This window comes from Lissotriton vulgaris, chromosome 10, assembly GCF_964263255.1.
Source record: "Lissotriton vulgaris chromosome 10, aLisVul1.2, whole genome shotgun sequence".
In the NCBI taxonomy this organism is placed as follows: Eukaryota; Metazoa; Chordata; class Amphibia; order Caudata; family Salamandridae; genus Lissotriton; species Lissotriton vulgaris.
The window spans coordinates 157,624,350-157,646,539 of NC_141698.1; the positions used below are offsets into that span (position 1 = coordinate 157,624,350).

Consider the following 22,190-nt stretch of genomic DNA (forward strand, 5'->3'; position numbering starts at 1 on the left):
CATCGAGGGCGACCCTTCGTCCACTTACGGCGGTTCGCGGGAAACTGAGAGCCCACTACAATAATAGGGCTGAACTTACGATGTTGAGGCTGGGGCGACAGTCCTACTCCTCTGGGAATAAGGTGGGTAGACACCTGGCGCGTCAACTGCGTGACAAGAGGGAGCGTGAATATATCGGCGGAATTGAGGATGACGCGGGCGTGCTACAGCATAGGGACGAATTGAAGGCGGGCCTCTTTGGCCGCTTTTATGCGGACCTTTACACTGGGGACGGTCTCGATGAGGAAGCACAGAGGGAGTACCTGCGGAGCCTACCGCTCCCCCAGGTATCGAAGGAGTGGAATGAGCTGTTGGAGGCTCCGGTCACCAGGGAAGAGGTACTTGAGGTCATCAAAAATTTGAAACTACACAAAGCGCCCGGGCCGGACGGCTATACAGCCGTCTTTTACAAGACATACGCCACCGAACTTTGCGACTTCTTGGTGTCCCTCTTTAATGATATGGCCACATCTGGTTCCTCGGCCGGAACTTTGGTGGAGGCGGTAATCACGGTCTTGCCAAAGCCAGGGAAGGACCCTACCCAGTGCGCCTCCTTCCGCCCAATAGCGCTCCTTAATATAGACGCCAAGCTATATTCAGCGATCCTGGCACGCAGGTTACAGGACCTGATGCCGGCAATTATTCAACCTGACCAGTCCGGATTCATTAAGGGGCGCCAGACTCACAATAACACGCGGAGGGTGGTGCACCTCATTGAAAAGGCGGACAGGTTCCGCATCCCGGCGGTCCTTGTTGGGTTGGATGCCGAAAAGGCCTTTGATCGTGTGGACTGGGGCTTCCTGTTTAACACAATGTCGGCATTTGGCTTTTCGGATAAATTTCTTACTATGGTGAGGGCCAATTTTTGCAATCCCAGGTCGATGGTGACAGTGAATGGACACCTCTCAGCGTTCTTTCCACACTCCAGTGGTACCAGGCAGGGGTGCCCTCTCTCACCTCTCCTATTCGCGCTGAGCATTGAACCGTTGGCAGTGGCGGTGCGGGAGAGCGAGGGGATTCGGGGCATTCCTTTCACGGGAGAACAGCATAAGATCACGCTATTCGCGGATGACGTCTTGTTTTCGGTTGCGGACCCGGAACGCTCATTACCCTGCATCGGGGAGGCCCTCTTGCATTTTGAGGCGGTGGCCGGTTTCAAGGTCAACTATAATAAGTCATACATCCTGAATCTCACCCTATCGCAGGCAGAGGTGGAACGGGTTCGTCCATTGACGCCCTTAGCATGGTTCGCTAGTTCGATAGTTTACTTGGTGGTCCATTTGACCTCAACGGTGGGCGGTCTGTTCTCAGCTAATTTACCCCCTCTCTTGGCGAAAACGCGAGCTGAAATGGATAGATGGAAACCTAAATTCCTGTCCTGGTTGGGCAGAATCCATTCTGTAAAGATGGTTCTCCTTCCCAAATATTTATATTTGTTCCAGGCACTGCCCATTCCACTGGATAGCGATTACTTTCGCCACCTCAGGACTCAGATATTGCGATTTATATGGCAGGGGGGACGGGCTCGTCTTCCCTTTACGGTCTTGGGTCGACCAAAGTCTGAGGGAGGAATAGGACTCCCGGACTTGCAGCTCTATTATAAAGCGGCACAACTGAGGGTGTTAGTGGAGTGGTCGCAGCAAACATCGGAGAAGCACTGGCTTCACATGGACCGGAGCGTATCTGGTAGATCAGTATGGGACTGGCGTGGAAACCGAAGAAAGACCGCCCTCTTAACGCTTACATTAGCACTCCCACGGGCATGACGTTGAAGGTCTGGGACACACTTGCCTCAGATGAGAGGTGGACTACCTTTCCCTCGCCTTTCACGCCCATACATTTCAACCCAGCCTTTTCCCCGGCGCTCCAGGAGGGACCCTTTGATGCTTGGAGGGAGGGGGGCTGTAGAGCGTTGACCCATCTGTTTCATGGGCAGGATCCCCTCTCCTTTACTAACTGTATGCGAGACTATGGGATCCCCCAGACTGAGCGATATCATCACGTGCAGCTGCTCCCCTGGGCTACGTCGCCTGGGATACTGGAGGCAGCTACAAGACCACCTGTTTGAGGCCTTCTTATTGCGGACAGCTACCATGAAAGGAACTATCTCCTTCCTGTACCAGCTTCTGCTTCGATCGGCCGTGGCGCCTAGGCCTCGTTACATGGAACAGTGGGAAGAAATGGTGGGGAGCGATATCTCTGAAACCGAGAGGTCTGCACTATGGCGGGATCTGACTGCGTTTAATCACTCGCTGCATCTACGGGAAGCGCATCTTAAGACACTTATGCTCTGGTATCTTTGCCCGACTAGGCTCCACCGCATATATCCAACTACATCCGACAAATGCTGGAGGGGCTGTGGGCTTCTTGGTGACTTCCGCCATATATGGTGGGACTGTCCAGTGATTCGGCCTTACTGGGAGGAAGTTCTCTCACATATCAAGGACATTCTTCAATACCCTGTCGAGAACTCCATCGCCTATGTCTTGCTGGGCCTGCGGGAACCTGGTCTGGAGTACCAGACTCGGGCGGACAAGAAGATCTTGTGGCTCTGCCTAGGAGCTGCCAAGCTCACGTTGGCCGCCGCTTGGAAACAGAAGGGGGCACCAGCAATTTCCCCGTGGCACGCAAGGCTGTGGAGGCTTCTAAGTATGGAAAGAATGGCGGACATCTACCTGGGTAACTTCAAGAACTTTCAATTTCAGTGGGGCCCGCTGGTCGCCTTTCTCTCTAAAGGGTTGCCATCTGCTGTGTGTCCCGCATCCTTAAGATCACTACACCTCTTTCAAGTCTAGAGTGAATGTTGGAATGGCAGTTGGGGCGAATGAAGTCACCACCATGGGGGGGGGGGGAGGGGGAAGAATGGGAGGGGGGGCTGTTTATGTTTTTTGGGTCCTGGGCCCTCCGGGGTGCATTTGTAGTGCTTACTGCCCTTTACTTTAGCTACACAGGAACCTATGCTTACGTACCAATAAGTGGTTTAAATCTTCAGTTGACATTGCAGAGCTAATTGAACTGCGGATCTACGGACTTTGCACTTGCTCACAGCGGACTGAACTTAACGTGCTTTTATTACTGCATATATGAATGAATGAATGAATGAAGCAGAATTTATAACTGCGCAACTTAGCCCAGTGGGCTATCAACGCTACCGCTTTATAACAGTGCCCCCTGTGCGGGGAAATTAGTGGCACCTCGGGGGCCATTGCCTTGTTTATCACCATGTTTCACTCAAAATAAAAAATTTAAAAAAAAAAAAAAAAAGAGCATTCCCCAGTGAGTTTGGGAAAGGTAATCTGCTTGTGAAGAATCGGCATTTGATCTGGGTCGCAAACAGGTCCAGCGCTGGTTTTCCCCAATTGCAAATATCTGTCCAGCTGTGTTTCCGTTCCAGTTCCCACTCGTGACGGCTGTCGTTCGTTCTGCTCAAGGCATCTGCTAAGGTGCTCTGAAGGCCTGGATCATGCTCCGCTGTTAAGGAAATTCAGTGGAGCGTCAGCCAGTTCCATAACTGTTGGGCGTCCTGTGACAGAGATAGGGACTTTGTGCCTCCCTGTTTGTTGCTCGTGGTGTTGTCTGTGCTGATCAACACTGATGATCCCTGTATCCGAGGGAGGAAAGCCTGAAGGGAGAGAAAAATGGCTTTCAATTCCAACCTGTTTATGTGCATTTGGCATTGAGCCAAGGACCACTTCCCTTGAACCTGCAGGTCCTAGAAAGTGTCCTCCCCAGCCTACCATAGAGGCATCTGTTGCTACTATGTAGTCTCGAATAACTGGGAGAAAAGATAGACCCTGGGACAGATGTGATTTCCGAGCCCACAACTGGAAAGCCTCCCCCATCCGTGGAGTGATATTTACCACGTTGTTGAAAGAACCTTTAATTTGGATCTATTGGCTTTGTAGTTCCTCTTGAAGAGGCCTCATATGTATGCGAGCCAGCGGCATGAGATCTATTGCCGAAGAGAGCATTCCCAGTAGAGAACTGTACACTCTTAAATAAACACTTTTTTCTGGACAGTTTGAGTTCTAATGCTTGCAACCATTGTCTTTCCTGGGAAAGGAAGGCTTTGTTCTGAATGGCGTCAATCTGGCACCCAGAAATGTCAATATCTGGTTTGGAAGGACCGAATATTTTTGGTAATTGATTGAGAGACCCAACTTGCGAAACAAGGTTAGACAATCGTCTGTTGCAGCTTCCACTAGACGTGACGATGGTGCCTTTAGCATCCAATCGTCCAGGTATGGGAATACCTGATGACCTTTGCTCCTCAAGGCTGCTGCCACTGGAGCTAAAAGTTTTGTGAAAGTCTGCGGCGCCGATATGAGGCCAAATAGAAGGACTCGGAATTGATAGTGGGTACTAGCCACTGTGAACCGTAGGAACTTTCTGTGGTTTGGATGAATAGGGACATGAAAATAAGCATCTTGGAGATCCAATGAAGTCATGAAGTCGCCGCTATTGAGGCGTCGCAGGATGTCTGAAAGCGTGACCATCCTGAATGTTTCACTTTTTAAGAATTTGTTTAATTTCCTGCGGTGTAAGATAGGCATCCGCTGCCCCGATTTTATGCGAATGAGAAAGAAGCTCCTTTTTGAAGCATGATCTTTACTTCCTTTTTGAGTTAGTGAAGACGAGGGGGGTGCGATCCCCTGGGAGTTATTTGAATAAATTCCAAAGTGTGGCCATAAGAGATGAGATCTAGGACCCACTTGTCTGACGTGATGTTGCGCCACTAGCAGATATCTTTGGAGATGTTCGCACCGTTTGGGTGAAAAGAAAAGGAACTGGTACCCTGTCGAAATCACTGCTTGCGACCGGAGTCGCGGGTTTGAGACCCTGGCTTTCGTCTGGAGCCTTGTCCAGAGAAACCAGCCGTTACTGGTTGGCGGTAGGATTGTTGCTGGTATCCTTGCCGATATTGTGGCTGGTAGGACTGGTAAGTCTGGGAACGCTGATAATTTCCCCAGTGACCTGAGAAACCTCAGCCTCGAGCTCCCCGAAAGGGCACTTTGAGGTACTGAAGGGTACCTAGAGCTTTGGCAGTATCTGTATCCTATTTGTATTGCGGTAAGGGCTTCATCAATGTGACTGCCAAATAGGCGATCGCGATCATAAACCATATCCAAAATTTTGGACTGCAATTCTGGGCGGAAACTTGTTGCTCTTAGCCACCCCTGACGCCTTAGAACCGCAGCACCCGCTAACTGCCGGAAACTGGTAGTGGCAATGTCCATTGCAATGTCAATTATTTCTGACGCTGATCTCTCTCTTTCCGCATGGATCTTAATGAACTGTTCTTTGTTTTCTTCAGGGATAAGGTCTGACATAGTCCCCATATCGGACTACATTTGTCTATCGTATCTGCCCAATATAGCCAAAGCGTAAGCAGCCCTGACTGAGATTGCTGCCACTGAGGAAAATCTTTTTCCAATGGAATCAAGGCGTCAACCATCTTTATCCGGTGGAGATGTGATGAGAGTAGACGGATTCTTTGATCGTCTCTGGACTGCTTGTGAGATCACAGAGTCAGGTTTGGGGTGACCCGTTAGACATGCAGGAGAGTCGTCTGGAGCTCTATATTTTTTGTCAAGTCTCGGTAGCACAGGAACCACCGAGGCTGGCGTCTTCATCACTTTAACCCCCTCTTACCAAATGGGATCAATTATAGGTATTGACCTGACTTTCTTTCTCGATTTCTCCTTAAAATCATACAGAAAACAGTCCGACTGTTGGCAAGTGGAATCTGTTAGTGGCTCTGTCCATAATATTATGGGAACCTCCAATATCCTCCGAAGGACGATGAGATGGTGAGGATGGTGTTGGTGCTATGTAATCATCCCACTCGTCAATGGGCGGAGGAGGATCATAGATTTCTCCTTCCTCAGGCTCTTCCTCAGAGGTGGTAGAATCCTCCTTGGGAGGCAGTTGAATTATGGGATGTGGTGTGGCAGGAGGTGGTGGTAGCGGTGTTTGAGGAGCTACCGGCAGAGGCGGAGGCACTGTAACATGTTTTGAAGGTCCAGTATTAATGCTGGAGGAAATTGAGCAGGTTGTTGTCTTGGCTGCTCAAAGTATTTGTACTGTTGAGACCGAGCATGAGGGGCCGGATAGTGCTGGTAATACTGTTCCTCATCCGCATAGTTATCTTCCTCTTCATGGTACTTGACGTTGAGCTCGGAAGGGCTATGCGCCGTTCCAAATTGGCCTTATTCTTCATCTGTATACTCCACATCTAAAAGATGGCTGGGAGGTAGCGGTGAAATCTTAGGTGTCCTAAATTCAATCTGTGCAGATTGCAGGAACGGAGTTGAAGGACCTGCATACAAAATTGGAATTTTTGTTGTCGGTGCCACCGGTGACTGTGACATTAATGCCGTCGACCGAGACTTTGTCGATGGTAATACAGTCATAGCTGGTGGTATTGGAATAGTCGGCGGGATTGTCGTCGTTGAAACAGCTTTTGAAAACACAGAGGAGCTTAGAGGGTAAAGCTAGTCATAGGTCGCCCCCCACTCATAGTAACCTAATACACAGAAGACCTAGACCTGGTAGGCATTTATACATTCATCTCTTTTAAGGATATACTGTGTGTTGCATAATCTTTGCAAAGCTTACTCCCCATACATTAGTTACCAGGGTAGCCAGTGTATCCTAGTGATGTGCCTCCTTTAAGAATCGCCCATTTCCTGACAGTGAACATCCAGTTGCGAGACAACACAAATACACACACTCAGTGTCAAATAGTAATACCAGAGCGCTAAAAAAACTTGTTGTTTTGGGGCTAAATCTTTTCTATTTTTTGACGCAGTATTTTTTTTTTTAGAACAAATTTTATTGACAGATTGCACATAAGACGCGACACTCCGTTCTCTGGAGAGGCCGCAAGCAGGTAAGCATTTGTCATAGAAAAGCAATCCATACAACTGTTTAAAGAGAACATTCCCCCAACCCCCGCCCCTCCCCCCCCCGTCAATTTCCCCTCCCGGATCTCACCCTAACCCCCTGCACAATGTTCACATGATCCTAAAAGAAAAATGGTATATACAAGATACTGAATGTACATTCCCCCTCACCCAGGATCTAAGCTTAACAATCCTGTATCATCTTCATGTAGCACTGGCCACAGCCCCCTATAGTTTGCCCATCTCTTCCAAATTTTATAGTGTTTCCTAGGGCAGCCCCGGGCCTCAAACACAGGACGCTCCAACCCCATGCAGTAATCCAAGCCCTTTTTCCACGCTCCCACCGGCGGGGCCCTGGGGTCCTTCCAGGCCTGAGCCACATCTCTCTTGGCTACGATGAGGCCTAGAAGCAGCAGATGCCGTTTATAAATATTACCGCCCACTTGTTCCAGACATGAAGAAGACCCAGCTTAGGGGTACGGGGTAGCTCCCATCCCAACACTTCAGACAGACAATCCCACACACCCGTCCAGAACCTTTCCAGAGCTCCACACGACCACACCGTGTGCAGAAATGTGCCACTCGCCCGACCACACCTCAAGCAATCTGGGGACGCAATCAAGCCAGCACGCCAAAGTCTCTCCCTAGTATAATAGGCTCTATGTAAGTAAATGAATTGGATGAATCGTAGGCATACGGCAATAGCCGCGCCTCTGGGGGCTTCCAGGGCTTCCCTCCAATCTTCCTCTTCTAGCACTCCCACATCACCCTCCCACGAAGCCCTCAACTTGTCTAGCGAGGAGGAGCAATGAGTCACTAGCATCTGGTAAATGCTGGATATCTTCTTGTCTTCTTGTCTTCCAAATCCCCCATGAACACCTTAGCCTCTAGGGGGCTGAATTCGGGCAAAGAGTCCAGGCCTTCTAAAGCGGGCATGAGGGCGTGACGGAACTGCAGGTATTTAAAGAACTGGGTCCGGGGCATGCCATATTCTTCGCTAAGTTCCTGAAAAGATTTAAGGGTCGTGCCTTTCATAACATGACCCAGCGCCGAGACTCCTATTGAGTCCCATCCCCAGAAGATCTGTAGGGACGCCAGAGCCGGTAGCCAGCCATTCTGCCACAACGGGGTTTCTTCCGTCAGTCTATTCCACCATCCCGTACGATGTAGCGCTTGCCGCCAAATCCGGAAGACTACCTGGGTAACCACAGGCAACCTCTTCCTCCTCCCGGCCGAGTATAAGATAGTGTGCAAAGTATCAGGTTCCATTAGGTACCTCTCAAGGGCGTACGCTGGGTCTCCCCGATCCCCATACCACCATTCGTTCAAGATCAGTAGGTGGGATGCCTGATAGTAAGACAGAACATCTGACGTCGCCAGACCACCGCAATATTGACGCAGTATTTTAAGGAAACAAGAAAACCCTAAGACAATTCTTACACTCTACAGAAAGTTATTTGGGTACGTCATTTAGGAAATAAGGTACTCTTAAGTGTATTCTAAGTGTAGTTTCTTTTACAAAAAAAGATAGTACGAATGGGTCAGAAGAGTTTTCTTATGTTATTCTTTTGTTGATTTAATAGTTACAATCAAAAACCGAGGCTGGTCCTGGTGAAGGAGCTGTGCGACGCCAGCTTCTATTGTTTCTTTCTCTGTCTATTCCCCTTCGGGACACCTACCAGCGCTCCTGTTACATCAGCAGTTCTGAGAGGTGCCCTGGAAGAGTTGATGATACAACATCGCCCCTGCAGACAACCCTGGTATTCAGGTGAGTGCTTGGTCATAATCTAACATGTACTATTCACTATATACTACTTTGTTTTATATACCGTGGGACTCCCACTACGACGACGGGGAATGATTCAGGCATGTGAATCTATGAAAGATACCCCAATACTGGATAATAAAAAGTTATGCTACATGCCGTCATGAAAAAAACATCCTCATAGACAGTAGCACCAAATCCACCCGTCTTAAAAACAATCTACCAAATTGCTTGCAGCACAACAATCAGAATTAAATAGGCTCAAATTCTGAAAGCCTCAGACCCGAGATTCTATTGTGTCTCACCCACCATGAAAGACTGAATGCCTGGAGAACTCCAGATTTTATGAAAGCAATCACAGTTTCTCTGCATGTACAAAAGACAGACAGGACAGAGGGTTTTGGGATCCTTGCAAAACGTAGTGTTTTCTCTGGCCTAAGAATCAAATGGAACAGGTTTGTGATTTACCCACTCCACAGAGGGGACTTAAAAAGTGAGTTGGGAATCCCACTGATGATAGCCTGGATGATTTCAAATACTTAGGGATACAGGTTATCAGGGACCCATAGTTAATGTGGGACCTGTACTGGGCATCTCTGCTGAGGACACTTACTGATCATGAGATTCTTCTGGCCAAGCGAGATATCGCAAAATACAGAAAGTCCACACTGGCCCACCCCCTTTCAAAAATTTCTTTAAGGAAAGGCCAGATGCACCAGGATTTAAAACTGTTTTACGAAGCTTGAGGCTGTCATTACAAACATACTAAAATTTGTGTGAACCCTGGCTGACTTTGGGATTTACTTGTGATTTATATACGTTTCATACTGAGAAGATGACCTGTCAACGTAATAATGAGTTCTGGTCACTAAGTAAGCTATGCTGGTGGCTGCTCAATACGTATCTTCTGTGTTGTTGTGCCACTAATTACTTATTTATGCCTGAATATAGTATAAACACCAATAAAAACTGTTACTGGATCAGTGTGTTATGTTAAAATGTTTTATAGAAGACACAATTACCGACAAGCCATCCTGATGCTAAGACTATCAATCCGGAGATTTGGGGTTTAGCCAGTTTTTTCTGCGTTGAGCTCTAAGCAATACTTTTCTATACGTATGGCTGCTGCTTTCATACAGTCACTAAAATTGAAATGTATTAAGGTGAACTTCCATGCATGACCAGAATTATTTGAGCATTGTCTGTGTAAGTCATCAGTTTCAGCCAAAATTAACTGATTGGCCAGGTAAGTAAGAGCACCTAAACGCTGATCAGAATAGAACTTAGCGATGACCCTTATGGTGCACCATTCTCTAAGAAGAAGGGGCCCGATGTAGGTAGCCCTTTACCGATCCGAATCGGCCGAAAATACCGATTTTCGGCCGTTTCCGATCGGTAAAGGGCTACCGAGATGTAGGGGCACATTTTCGGTAATTTTACCGAATCGATATCATTACCGAATCGGTAAATTTACCGATTCGGTAATATGTACCGAATCGGTAAAATAATTACCGATTCGGTAATATTTACCGATTCGGTAAAATTACCGAAAATGCAATGTAGGTAGGCAATGTACCTTCTGCACATGGCTTACAGAATCGGTATTTTACCATGGAATACAAATCCATGGTAAAATACCGATTCCGGTGTGCATGCACATGTGTGCATGCACACCTATGTCATGTGACAGGCAGACCTGCCCTTAGGGCAGGTATGCCTGCCACATGGCACCTGTGCCTGTTTTGGGGGTGCCAGAGGGTGTCAAAGTGACACCCCCTGCACCCTTGTGAATTCTTTAATTACCGATTCGGTAAATACCGAATCGGTAATGCCTAATCATTCCTATGGGCTTCAAAGCCCATAGGAATGAATGGGCATTACCGATTCGGTATTTACCGAATCGGTAATTAAAGAATTGTTAAGGATTCGGTAACGAATCCAGATGTTGGGACCTACATACCATTTACCGATTTTGAAATACCGAATCGGTAGGATTCGGTATTTTAAAATCGGTAAATGGCATTTACCTACATCGGGCCCAAGATGTATAGTAAGGTAGGGTACCTGCCTGGCGATGGTTCTTCAGGAAGGATAAGAGCCATCCCAAAGCGACATCAGTTACCTTCAACTCATCATGAGGGAAAAAAGAAATATGTTATGCAATACAGTATTAAAAACTGCAGACAGATTAAGCAGGATGACAACTTCCACTCCACTCTTGACTTGGATCATCTGCAGCCTGTTCATGAGGATTTTATGGTAATTCTGTACTGTGATGTGCCAAAAATTAGATGAATGGCAACTTTTCTGGAAGACATTTGTGCATCCCTCGATCGCTTGTTTCCGAAGTAGAATTTCGGTTTCTTTTTGAAGAAGTTGCCACTAAATCATTGTTGCGTTCTTTCGTAGAATCATAAGTGGAAGAATCTTGAAAAGTACGCTATAATGATCTTGTTCAATATTCACCATCCATTTGTCTCTGGTTATGCTTCATATTCTTCTAGATAATACAAAAATATATCCCCAAATGGTGCGGAAAACAGTGGGAGGGAAGTTAAGAATTCATGATATAGATTGTTAATGTTATTATTTAATATTTTTCTGCTTTTAGCATCAAATATAATTGAATATCTTTTAAAGACAGTAAGAGTAGGTAAAACAAAGTTTTTGATTTTAACCAAATGCACACAAAACATTATTTCCAATTTCTGATTGTACTTGTAATTGTGCTTATATCGTAAAACAATATAGAGTAATGATGGTACACTTACCTTTCCTTAATGACTTCTATTTTACACTTTTTAACTACGGAAGTACAGCTTCTGAAAGAAGGTCCTCGAAGTGTCTGGCTTTGCACCAATGTCTCATAAAACTAAATTTTGAAAGGTATGAAAAAGCTCAATAAATGTAATGGCATTTCCTTCTCTATATATATGCCAAAATGACTATAATAAAATTAATATATTAAAAAAATTAAATGAGTTCAGTTACAAAAATGTACATTTATATTGAATCAGATCATATAATCCTTCCTCTTCCACATTCACAACTGCTGGGAATTGCCTGTGTACTACATGAAGGCCAGTAAAATGTCTCATAGACAATGATTCCACTTTAGTGTTTTTGAAACAACACTACAGATGAAGTATCTTATGATGATCCATAAGAAAACTTCAGTTATCCAGTATTGGTATTTTTCATAGATTCACATGCTTCAATCTTCCCCGCCGTCGAGGTGGGAATCTCAGGGTATAAATAAACATATTTATAATAGTAGTAACACATATCATAATATGCTATAATGCACTGCATAGTCACTGCAGTGTCCTTTTGTAAAAATAGAACCAAAGTTGAAACACAGCCAATCAGGCTCTAATACCCTCTAGAACCATCCAAAGAGAGGCAAGTCCCTCTGATTTTCATTAACACTCATTGTCAAAGATCTTCCATCTAGATGCTATCCAAACTAGAACTAAAGCTAGTGTTGTATCAGAGCAGAAAGCTTTCTGGCGTGATAGAGGAATATTTTTTTTGATTTTCTCCCACTGCTCTCCATCTTGTGCTTCCCCCCTCACGCATCTCTCCTCCCAACCCCTGTGCCCATTTGACCCCCATCCCTGGGAACCCTCCCTACTGTAAAGCCTAATGGGCCTCAATCTACGGGTATAATTAAGCACATTTGTATCAGGACTCCTTTCACCCTCTTTTCCCCCCGACTCCCCTATGTGCCTGCCCGCTTTTTAATTTCTGCAATCAGATCATCCGCCTCCTGCATGAGCAATGCACATACATACATACATACTACAAGCTTATCATAACATAACATAACATAACATAACATAACATATGGTTGTTTCACATTGTGAATAGCAAGGCTGGGAATTTTAACTGTGCCTTAGCCCCCAGTTTGTTCAGTTCCTCCATCCGCTTCCCCATTTCCCATTGTTTCTGGGCGGTGGTATGACACATGTCTGATGATTTTGAAAAAGAGAATCATCTGGACGCAGGGAGCGTTCGTTGAGGGCTATAGACATGATTGCCTCCTTTGTAGTATACGTGAGAAAGATTATCAGGATTTTCCTCTGCTTCTAGTTTGCAATATTTCTCTTATAAGGATCCCGATGAACCCGCTGAATTTCCGAGGAGAGATCTATATCTGATCAGTTCTTTAGCGGCGTATCTCGCAACAGTAAAACTACAAAGGCCTTAATGTCAGACCCTTCTAAAGCCTCGGGGACAATAATCAGTCTTAAGTTGTTCCTTTTTGAGTGATTCTCAAGACCACCTAAGTCATCCCTCATTTCTTTATTTTGCCTGACTAATCGGATCATCTCTACTGAAGATGTGTCTGGTGTCTGATTTATCTTAGGGCCTTCCTGCTCCAAGGTATCAGTTCTTATGGCTACTTCTTCCAGCTTCTGTGCTATAACTGCCTAGGAGGACTGAATCGCCACTTGATTATTACCAGAGATCGTGAATCTGTTTTTCATCTCTTCCTTAAGAACAAGGAGAATGTCGGCCAAGGACTCTGGGGCCATCTGGTGAGCTTGACTAGTGCCTGGGACCAACTGTAAAGGTATTGCCTGCTCATCATGGTTGTCCTCCTCTTGCGGCCCAAACACTGTGAATCTATTTGCAATGGTGATTGAGGGATGCATGGTCATTGTAGGACTCCTTTGGTCCACTGAGGACGAAGGCGGAAGGCTGAGTGGTAGGGGAACAAAGAGGGGACAAAGTGACCTGCTGAGGATGCCTTATTTTCACCTCCATCCTAGTAAACTTGGTTATACCGGGGGCACCTTCTTGAATAGAAATGGAGGCTGGAGCAGCGAGAACGTTATAGTCGGATTTTAGTGAGGGTGTGACCTTCACTTTCGATAGAGAAGCCTTATTTCCTCTGCCCCTGCTCCTAGGACTTTTAGCAGCTGTAGAGAGCGTGACCCTCTCACTTTTTTAAACACTCGGGCAACTTGGATGGACCCTTAATTGTGTTACCGGGGCCACTTGGGGGGGACACCGGAGCCATCAGTACTGGAAAGGTGATAGGTTGCGCACCCCTATGTGCAGAGAAGATCTAGTTTGCGGATTCCTGCCCCTCTCCATAGGGTGTAGGGCCTCCCCTCCTCTTAGCCCCTCCGCAAGATGACAGAGATGTACCATTAATTGAGGCCAGGGCCGCCGACAGCAAAGCCCCTGGGGCTCTGTCTACCTGTAAAACCGTCTTACCGCCTCCAACATGCCAGTCACTAAGACCTGTCTTCACTGTTCCACCTTCTACCGCAGGGAGCCACGTCGAAGAGCACAAGCCACAAACCAGCTCCAGGGGGCTTCTTCCAGTGCGGGCTCTGCCGCCCCTTACCCGGACCCGTACCTGGAAAACAGCTGCACAGCAACAACGCGACTCTCGAGCGGCGCCCTCCCACCGCGGGACTTGGGGAGCGTCGGACACCTCACGCTGATCTAGCAGGGAGCAGAAAGGCGTCAGGAGATTCACAACAGGCAAGTAGTTTCAGACAAGAATGCTTGCGCAGGGGAGCGGGAGGTCGAGGGAGAGCCCTAACGACCTACGTTACGGGACCAGATTGATTGCTGACCCGCAGCTGCTTAACTGGCGGCCGCCATGTTCCCCTCCATATATATGACAATATAAAATAGAAACATACAGGCATAGAGAGAACTCAACATAGCAATCGCATGTGAAGCAAAAACATTCAATTAGCATTAATAATTAATCAACTCCAACCGACTCCAACCGTATTGAAAAAGATTATGTAAAACTACTTGTCCTACTGCTGCTTCTGCCTACGTAGCCAAATCAAAGAGGAATGCTGTGTAAATGTATGCACATTTTCCCATGTCGCTGCACATTTTATCCAATGGCACTCCCTCAAAAAGCGCCGCTGAGGATGACACTACTCTCATGGAATGAAACTTTGCTTTGAAAGAAAGCGGTCTGCCTGCTTTAGTATGGCAAACGCGAATAGCAGCTGCAATCGATCTTGCAATTGTTGCTTTAGTCACTACAGTACTTGGCTTTTGAGCACCATAGGACCTAAACAGTTGATCAGATCTCTGGATGCTCTTAGTATGTGAAAGATAAAATTTGAGGGATCATTTTATATTCAATGTATGAAGTGCCTTTTCAGCCGGGGAATTAAGAAAGAATGTTCGTAGAATAACCGCTTCATTAAGGTGGAAAGTTGACGGTACCTTTGGAATAAATACTGGATTAGTTCTAAGGAGAATGTAGCCATTAGTAAAGCGAAGGTAAGGCTCCTTAACTGTGAAGGCTTGAAATCCGCTGATTCTCCTGGCAGAACTAAGAACTAAAAATAAAGCAACTTTCCAGGTAATGTATTTGAGTTCTGCTCTGTGTATAGGCTCAAAAGGTTGTTTCATAAATTGCGCCAGAACCAGATTAAGTCTCCATTCTGGAGGAGGAGCTCTTACAGGAGGGTACACTCTGAAAAGTCCTTTTATAAACTGTTTTACCAGTCAACATGAACAAAGAGATAAGCCTCCAGAGGACTGCATGTAAATAGAGATGGCTGCCAGATGTAACTAAATAGATGTGATCATAGGGCCGAATTTAGCTAGGGAGAACAGATAGGGTAAACTTTTATCTGGAGAAGACTCAAGTTGATGCACACAGTTACCATGGCACCAAGAATAGAAACGTTTCCAGTTGAGAGTGTAAGTTTTAATCGTGGACGGTGCTTTTGCTTTAAAAAGGATGTCCCTACAGTCTTGCGGTAGGTCCAAGTCCTTGAACTCGGCGAGTTCCGTAACCACGCATGTAGCTGCAGTGGGGCTGGATGTGGATGGAGAATTTGACCTCTGCTCATTTTTAACAGTGGCGATGATACTGGAAGGCGAAAAGGTCTGCGTTCTGAGAGCAGGAGAAACTCTGTGAACCTATGATGGTGTGGCCAACGTGCAGCAATGAGGATCATTCGGCATGGCTTTCTTTTCAGTTTCATCAGAAGTCTTGGAATTAACGGAAAAGGAAGGAACGCGTAGGCAAAGATCCCTGTATACCTTATTAGAAAAGCATTTCTCAATGAACCTTTTTCTGGCTTCGCGATGGCAAAGAATTGACATTTCCAGTTTGTTCCAGAAGCGAAGAGATCCAAGTTGGGCTCACCCCACATCTGGAAGCTGGACTCCAGTACCTTCTGATCTAGCTCCCATCCGTGGCAAGAGTTAGAAGTTCTGCCCAAAGTATCCGCCAGACTGTTCTTCACTCCTGGGAGATGTTCCACCTTGATAGAGATGTGGTGAGAGAAAACACACTTCCAGATTTCCTGTGCTTCCTGTGATAGGATGTGCGAGCGTGTGCCTCCTTGTTTGTTCAGGTGAACAAGTTACTTAGCTTCGGTAACGCTTTTTCTGGTAGATACTATATCTGCCTGTGGATTCCTCACCTTGTGAATATCCCCCTTGCGCCAGCAACATTCGGAAATTCTTTTGTAGCCTCGCGCCGACGTGGACTCGGACGTCATAGAGTCACGGCTTCGCCCGCGACTCCGCTGACGTCACCGACGCCTACAATAGGCCCACGCCGGCGTGATGACATCAGTTCCGCCCTTTTTTCCGTGCCATCGTGGCACACGGACGGACCAATGTAAGCAGAAATATACATAGTATACATAATACACAATAATCATGGAGAAAAACACACACAGTGTGAAGCAAATGCAATCAAAACAACTCCTTAACATTACATTATACAATACATTGCAGTAACTCTGGTATAGAAGAGTGGACAACGGGGAGGCGGGTGCGTCAGTGAGGAATCCACAGGCAGATATAATATCTACCAGAAAAAGCGTTACCGAAGGTAAGTAACTTGTTCTTCTGATAGCTACATCTGCCGTGTGGATTCCTCACCTTGTGAATAGAGTCCCACAGCAGTCCCACACTCCCGGAGGAGGGTGTCCACTCTTCTAAACCAGGAAATCCTGAAGGACAGAGCGCGCAAAGTGGCCGTCCCTCCTCACCTCAGTGTCCAAGCAGTAGTGCTTTGCGAACGTGTGGAGGGAGGACCAAGTTGCCGCCCTGCAAATGTCCTCCACAGGAACACCTCTAGCCAATGCAGAGGTAGATGACTTAGCCCTTGTAGAATGAGCCCTTATACCCTCTGGAGGTTCCTTACCGGCCAAAGAGTAGCAGATCTTTATGCAGAGGACGATCCATCTCGATAAAGTCCTCTTATGGACCGCTCTTCCTTTCTTGCAGCCAGCAAAGCCAATGAAGAGCTGATCATCCAATCGACAGTCCTTAGTTCTGTCCAAATAAAAAGACACCGCCCTCTTAGGGTCCAGACGGTGCAACCTCTCCTCCTCCTTGGAAGGATGTGGGGGAGGATAAAAGTTAGGGAGGGTAGTAGATTGACCAAGGTGGAAAGGAGTCACCACCTTAGGAAGAAAAGCAGCCCTGGTCCTGAGAACCATTCGATCAGCATGAATGGTCAAGAAAGGGGGCTTGGAACTAAGACCTTGAAGCTCACTTACCCTCCTTGCCGAGGTTATTGCAACAAGGAAGACTACCGTAAAGGTTAAAAGCCTCATAGGACATTTATGAAGAGGCTCAAAGGGAGCACCCATCAGAAAAGTCAAGACAAGATTTAAGTCCCACTGAGGCACAATAAGAGGAGTAGGAGGGAACATATTCGTGAGACCCTTCAAAAACCTTAAAACAACTGGAGACTTAAAAAGAGACGGCTGGTCAGGCAAACAAAGAAAAGCCGACAGTGCCGAAAGATAACCCTTAACCGTAGCAACAGCAAGCCCCTGCTGTGCCAGAGAAAGAGCAAACCGGAGAACGTCAGACAAACGGGCTCTCAAAGGGTCAATAGAATACCCACCACACCAATTGACAAATTTAGACCATCTATACGAATAGACAGATTTAGTGGAGTCACGCCTGGCTGACAAGATGGCATCCACCACGTCAGGTGTGAGGGATAAGGAAATCAGGTTGCCCCGTTCAATCTCCAGGCATGAAGGTGCAATGTCTGGAGGTGGGGGTGTATAACCTGCCCCTCCATCTCAGAGAGGAGGTCTGCCCTGAGAGGGAGACGGAGCGGCAGGTGAGAGGAGAGGTGGAGAAGATCTGTATACCACACCCTTCTTGGCCAGTCCGGGGCGATCAATATGACTTGGGCCCGGTCTTGGCGAATCTTCCTCAGAACCCGAGGAATCAAGGGTATGGGAGGAAACGCGTAAAGGAGTTGATCTCCCCAACTCAACTGAAACGCGTCCCCCAAGGCTCCCTGCATCGGATACTGGAGACTGCAGGATGACGGGCAGTGAGCATTCTCGCAAGTAGCGAACAGGTCCACCTGAGGAGTCCCCCACGCCCGAAAGACATGACGCACCACCTCTGGGTGAAGCCTCCACTCGTGATCGGCAGAGAACTGCCGACTGAGAACGTCTGCACGAACGTTCAGAACTCCGGCCAGATGATTTGCCATCAGACAAATCTGGTGGTCCTGAACCCAGGACCAGAGACGCAGAGCCTCTCTGCAGAGACACTGCGACCCCACTCCTCCCTGCTTGTTGATGTACCACATCGCGGTCTGTTGTCCGTCAGGACTTGAACCGACTGACCGCGAAGGGAAGGGAGGAAGGCCTTGAGCGCCAGACGTATCGCCCGCAATTCCAGAAGGTTGATGTGAAGCATCCGTAATCACTGTGGCCACCGGAGGAGGTAGCTGAAAAGGCTTTCCCTGAGACAGGTTGCCGTCCACGCCCCACCAAGACACATCCGCCGCAGCTTCTCTGGAGATCCTCACTGACTCCCTGAGATCTCCGTTGTGCGGATACCACTGCCTGCGGAGGCACCACTGGAGCGCCCTCATGTGCCAGCGTGCATGGTTGACCAACAGAATGCAAGAAGCCATCAGACCGAGCAGGCGAAGGACCTTCAGGACTGGAGCAACCGCTCCATTGTAGAATAAAGGAACCATATCCTATATGTCGCGAATCCTTTGAGGAGGAGGGAATGCACGACATACAGTTGTGTCCAGTACTGCACCTATGAACAGGTTGCGCTGGGAGGGCACCAGGTGAGATTTGGGCACATTTATTGAAAAACCCAACCTGAACAACAACTGGGTTGTCTCCTGCAAGTGATGGAGCACTTTCTCGACCGACTCCGCTTTGATCAGCCAGTCGTCTAGATAAGGGAATACTGGAATCCCCGACCTCCTGAGATGCGCCGCCACCACTGCCATCACCTTGGTGAAGACTCGAGGCGCAGTAGTAATCCCAAACGGAAGGACCGCAAACTGATAGTGCTGCGAACCCACCGTAAAATGGAGATACTTCCTGTGCAACTTGAGGATAGGGATGTGAATGACGCATCCTGCAAGTCGAGCGACACCATCCAGTCTTCTTCCAGCAGAGCCTGAAGAACCTGAGCAAGGGTGAGCATCTTGAATTTCTCCTGTTTCAGATAAAAATTCAAGGTCCTGAGATCCAAAATCGGCCGAAGCCTGCCATCCTTCTTGGGAATCAGAAAATACCGGGAGTAGCATCCCTGACCTTTTTCCTGCTCTGGGACCACCTCTATCGCACCCTTCCTCAACAGAGTTTGAACTTCCTCCTGTAGGAGTAGTAGATGTTCCTCTGAGCAATAACCCTGGCAAGGAGGGTAATTGGGGGGGAATTCCTGAAAGGGAAGGGCATACCCATTTTCTACGAGATTGAGAACCCAAAGATCTGATGTAACCGATTCCCAATCCCGTAGAAAGTGAGTAAGCCGACCCCCCCACCGGACCCACAAGATCCTGGATGGCGGATCTAGGGCTGCTTTTCTGTGGCTGGGGGGTTGGAGGAGGAGGAGGAAGAGGTCTGACGCCCTCTAGGACGCGCCCTTTGCCTTCCCCTGTACGACTTATACAAGGTGTTTGACTGCTGCTGCTGTTGCTGCTGACCTCGTCTAAATGTACGAAAGGAAGAGCGACCAAAGCCTCCGAATTTCCTGGTCGTAGAGCCTCTCACTTGCAGACCAAGAGATCTAGCGGTTGCCCTGCTGTCCTTAAATCTCTCCAAGGCCGAATCCGCCTTTTTGCCAAAGAGTCACTCTCCATCGAAAGGCAGATCAAGCAAAGCAGATTGCACATCAGCTGAAAAATCTGAGGATTTCAACCATGCAGAACGCCTTGTGGCAACAGCAGTGCCCATAATCCTCGCCACAGAGTCTGCAGTATCAAGGCCGCTCTGAATAACCTGACGAGCTGCTGCCTGAGTGTCAGATTAAGCTTCCTCAAAGTCACCTCTACAGTCTTCAGGAACCTTTGGTATCAAAGTACGTACTGAGTCCATTAGAGCATGGATATATCTTCCCATAAGGCAAGTGACATTTGTGGACTTCAACGCCATGCTAGCGGAAGAGAAAGTCTTCTTGGCTACCTGATCTTGCTTTTTAGCCTCCTTGTCACCAGGAACTTGGGGAAAAGCACCCACTGACTTCTTGGAACATGCCGCTTGGATCACCAAACTCTCAGGCGAAGGGTGTGTCGACAAAAAGGCAGTGTCCTCAGGAGCCACTCTGTACCTCCGAGCCACACCTTTCGAGACTGCAGGAGCAGAAAGAGGCTTCTTCCACACCTCCATAATGGGATCAGTCAAAGCATCATTAAAAGGGAGCAAAGGCTCCACTGCTGAGCTCGGAGAATGAAGAACCTCTGTAAGCAGATTCGATTTGAACTCAACAGTAGGCAATTTTAAGCCTAAAAGACCCACTGCTTTTCTCATAACCACGTGATATGGTTGAGCATCCTTTGACGGTGCATCAGGGCCTGATTGCAAGACCCACTCTGGAGAAAATTCAAGTCTACTAGCCTCTGCTAGATCCTCAAAATAATTTTCATCCAGCTCACCTTCCTCCAAGTCAGAATGAGACTCACAGTACCTCTGTTCTTCTAGCAGACGTTGAGCCTCCCTTCTAGATCTCTGCTTAACTCGAAGTGCAGCCGGATCCATTGTCGACTCCGACGGCGCCGGAGCCGACGTCGGGACCGAAACCCGAAGGCTTAGAAGAATGTTCCAAAGACTTACTTGGAGCAGGCGACGCCGGTGCTGGAGTCGTCGACTTCGGACGAGCCGGCGTCGACATCGGCCTGGGTGGAGCCTGGTACTGCCACAGCGGGGTCGGAGCCGGCAAAAACGGCATGAAAGGTGCCGGGGCATATGAATGAGGCACCCCCAAATTAAATGCCATTGGACCCATAGGACCCGAAGGCGCTCCAGAGGGGTACCAAGACTTAGAGAAGACATCATACATTGCGTTAAGAAACGCAGAAGGATCCTGACCTGGAGCTGGAAATGGTGGATGCTCAGGCCGACCTCGAGGAAGATTCGAATCTGTCTTAACAACAGGAGTCAAATTTTTAACCTCTTCATGAACCTCCTCTTCCTCCTGCTGTGCCGGAGACGGAGTCGGATCGGGTGCCGGAGTCGGTGAATGAGCCGGCGACTCCGAAGGCGAAGCCTCGCCCTCCTGATCCGAAGCCTCTTGTGGAGGAATTACCTTCGATCTTATCTTCTTAGGTGATCTTGACCTCGAGCCAGACTTATCACCTGAATGACGTCGAGACTCATGTCTTCTCTTCTTGTGCTTCCTTCGCGACCTCGAGGCATGATCCGAGGAAGACTTCGAAGCCGACGCCTCCCGAGACCTCGATCTCGACTTCTTCGAATGGGACTTTGAAGATTTTCTTCCTTTATCGGCCTTCAATTTAGCAACAAGAAGCTTATACTCCCTTTCTCGGAGGGCCTTAGGATTCATTTTTTGACACGACGAACCCCCATCCACGTCGTGATCGGAGCTCAAGCACCAAATGCAGTCCTGGTGCGGGTCCGTAACGGACATCATTTTTCCACATTCCCTGCAGGGCTTAAAACCAGTCTTCTTTGTCGACATTTTTACGAACAAAGTAACAAGAGAACTGGAAATAACAAAGAAATAAAGCTACAGAGTAACTTGAAGCTACAGAGTATCCCGAAAACCGTTAGCGTCGACGACGCGGAAAAAAGGGAACTGATGTCATCCCGCCGGCGTGGGCCTATTGTAGGCGTCGGTGACGTCAGCGGAGTTGCGGGCGAAGCCGTGACTCTATGACGTCCGAGTCCACATCGGCGCGAGGCTACAAAAGAATTTCCGAATGTTGCTGGCGCAAGGGGGATATTCACAAGGTGAGGAATCCACACGGCAGATGTATCTATCAGAAAATGCATACATGTGGTATTTATTGTCCGTTCTTATCAGAACCCAGAACCCCTGAATCCTTAGAAGGAAAGCCTGTAAGGCTTGAGGAATAGCTCGGAGCTCCAGAAAGTTAATGTGCATCTTTGAGAGCACTTTGTACCACTTGCCCCTTATCCGGAGGTCCTGAAGGTGGGCCCGCTATCCTTCTAGCGAAGCGTCCGTAGTGAGGACGAAATCCGCCATCCGAGAAAGGAAAGTTAGCCTTA

At 47.8% G+C, this 22,190-nt stretch overlaps 1 protein-coding gene across 1 annotated transcript in view; it reads right to left on the reverse strand.

The window, feature by feature from the left end:
* LOC147684877 (uncharacterized) overlaps positions 1-22,190 on the reverse strand; it is a 308,164-nt gene that overhangs the window by 194,233 nt on the left and 91,741 nt on the right. Inside the window, exon 2 of the mRNA XM_086940749.1 lies at positions 11,481-11,581. Coding sequence (XP_086796875.1) covers positions 11,481-11,581 — 101 coding nt within the window. The remainder of the gene's footprint in view (positions 1-11,480; positions 11,582-22,190) is intronic.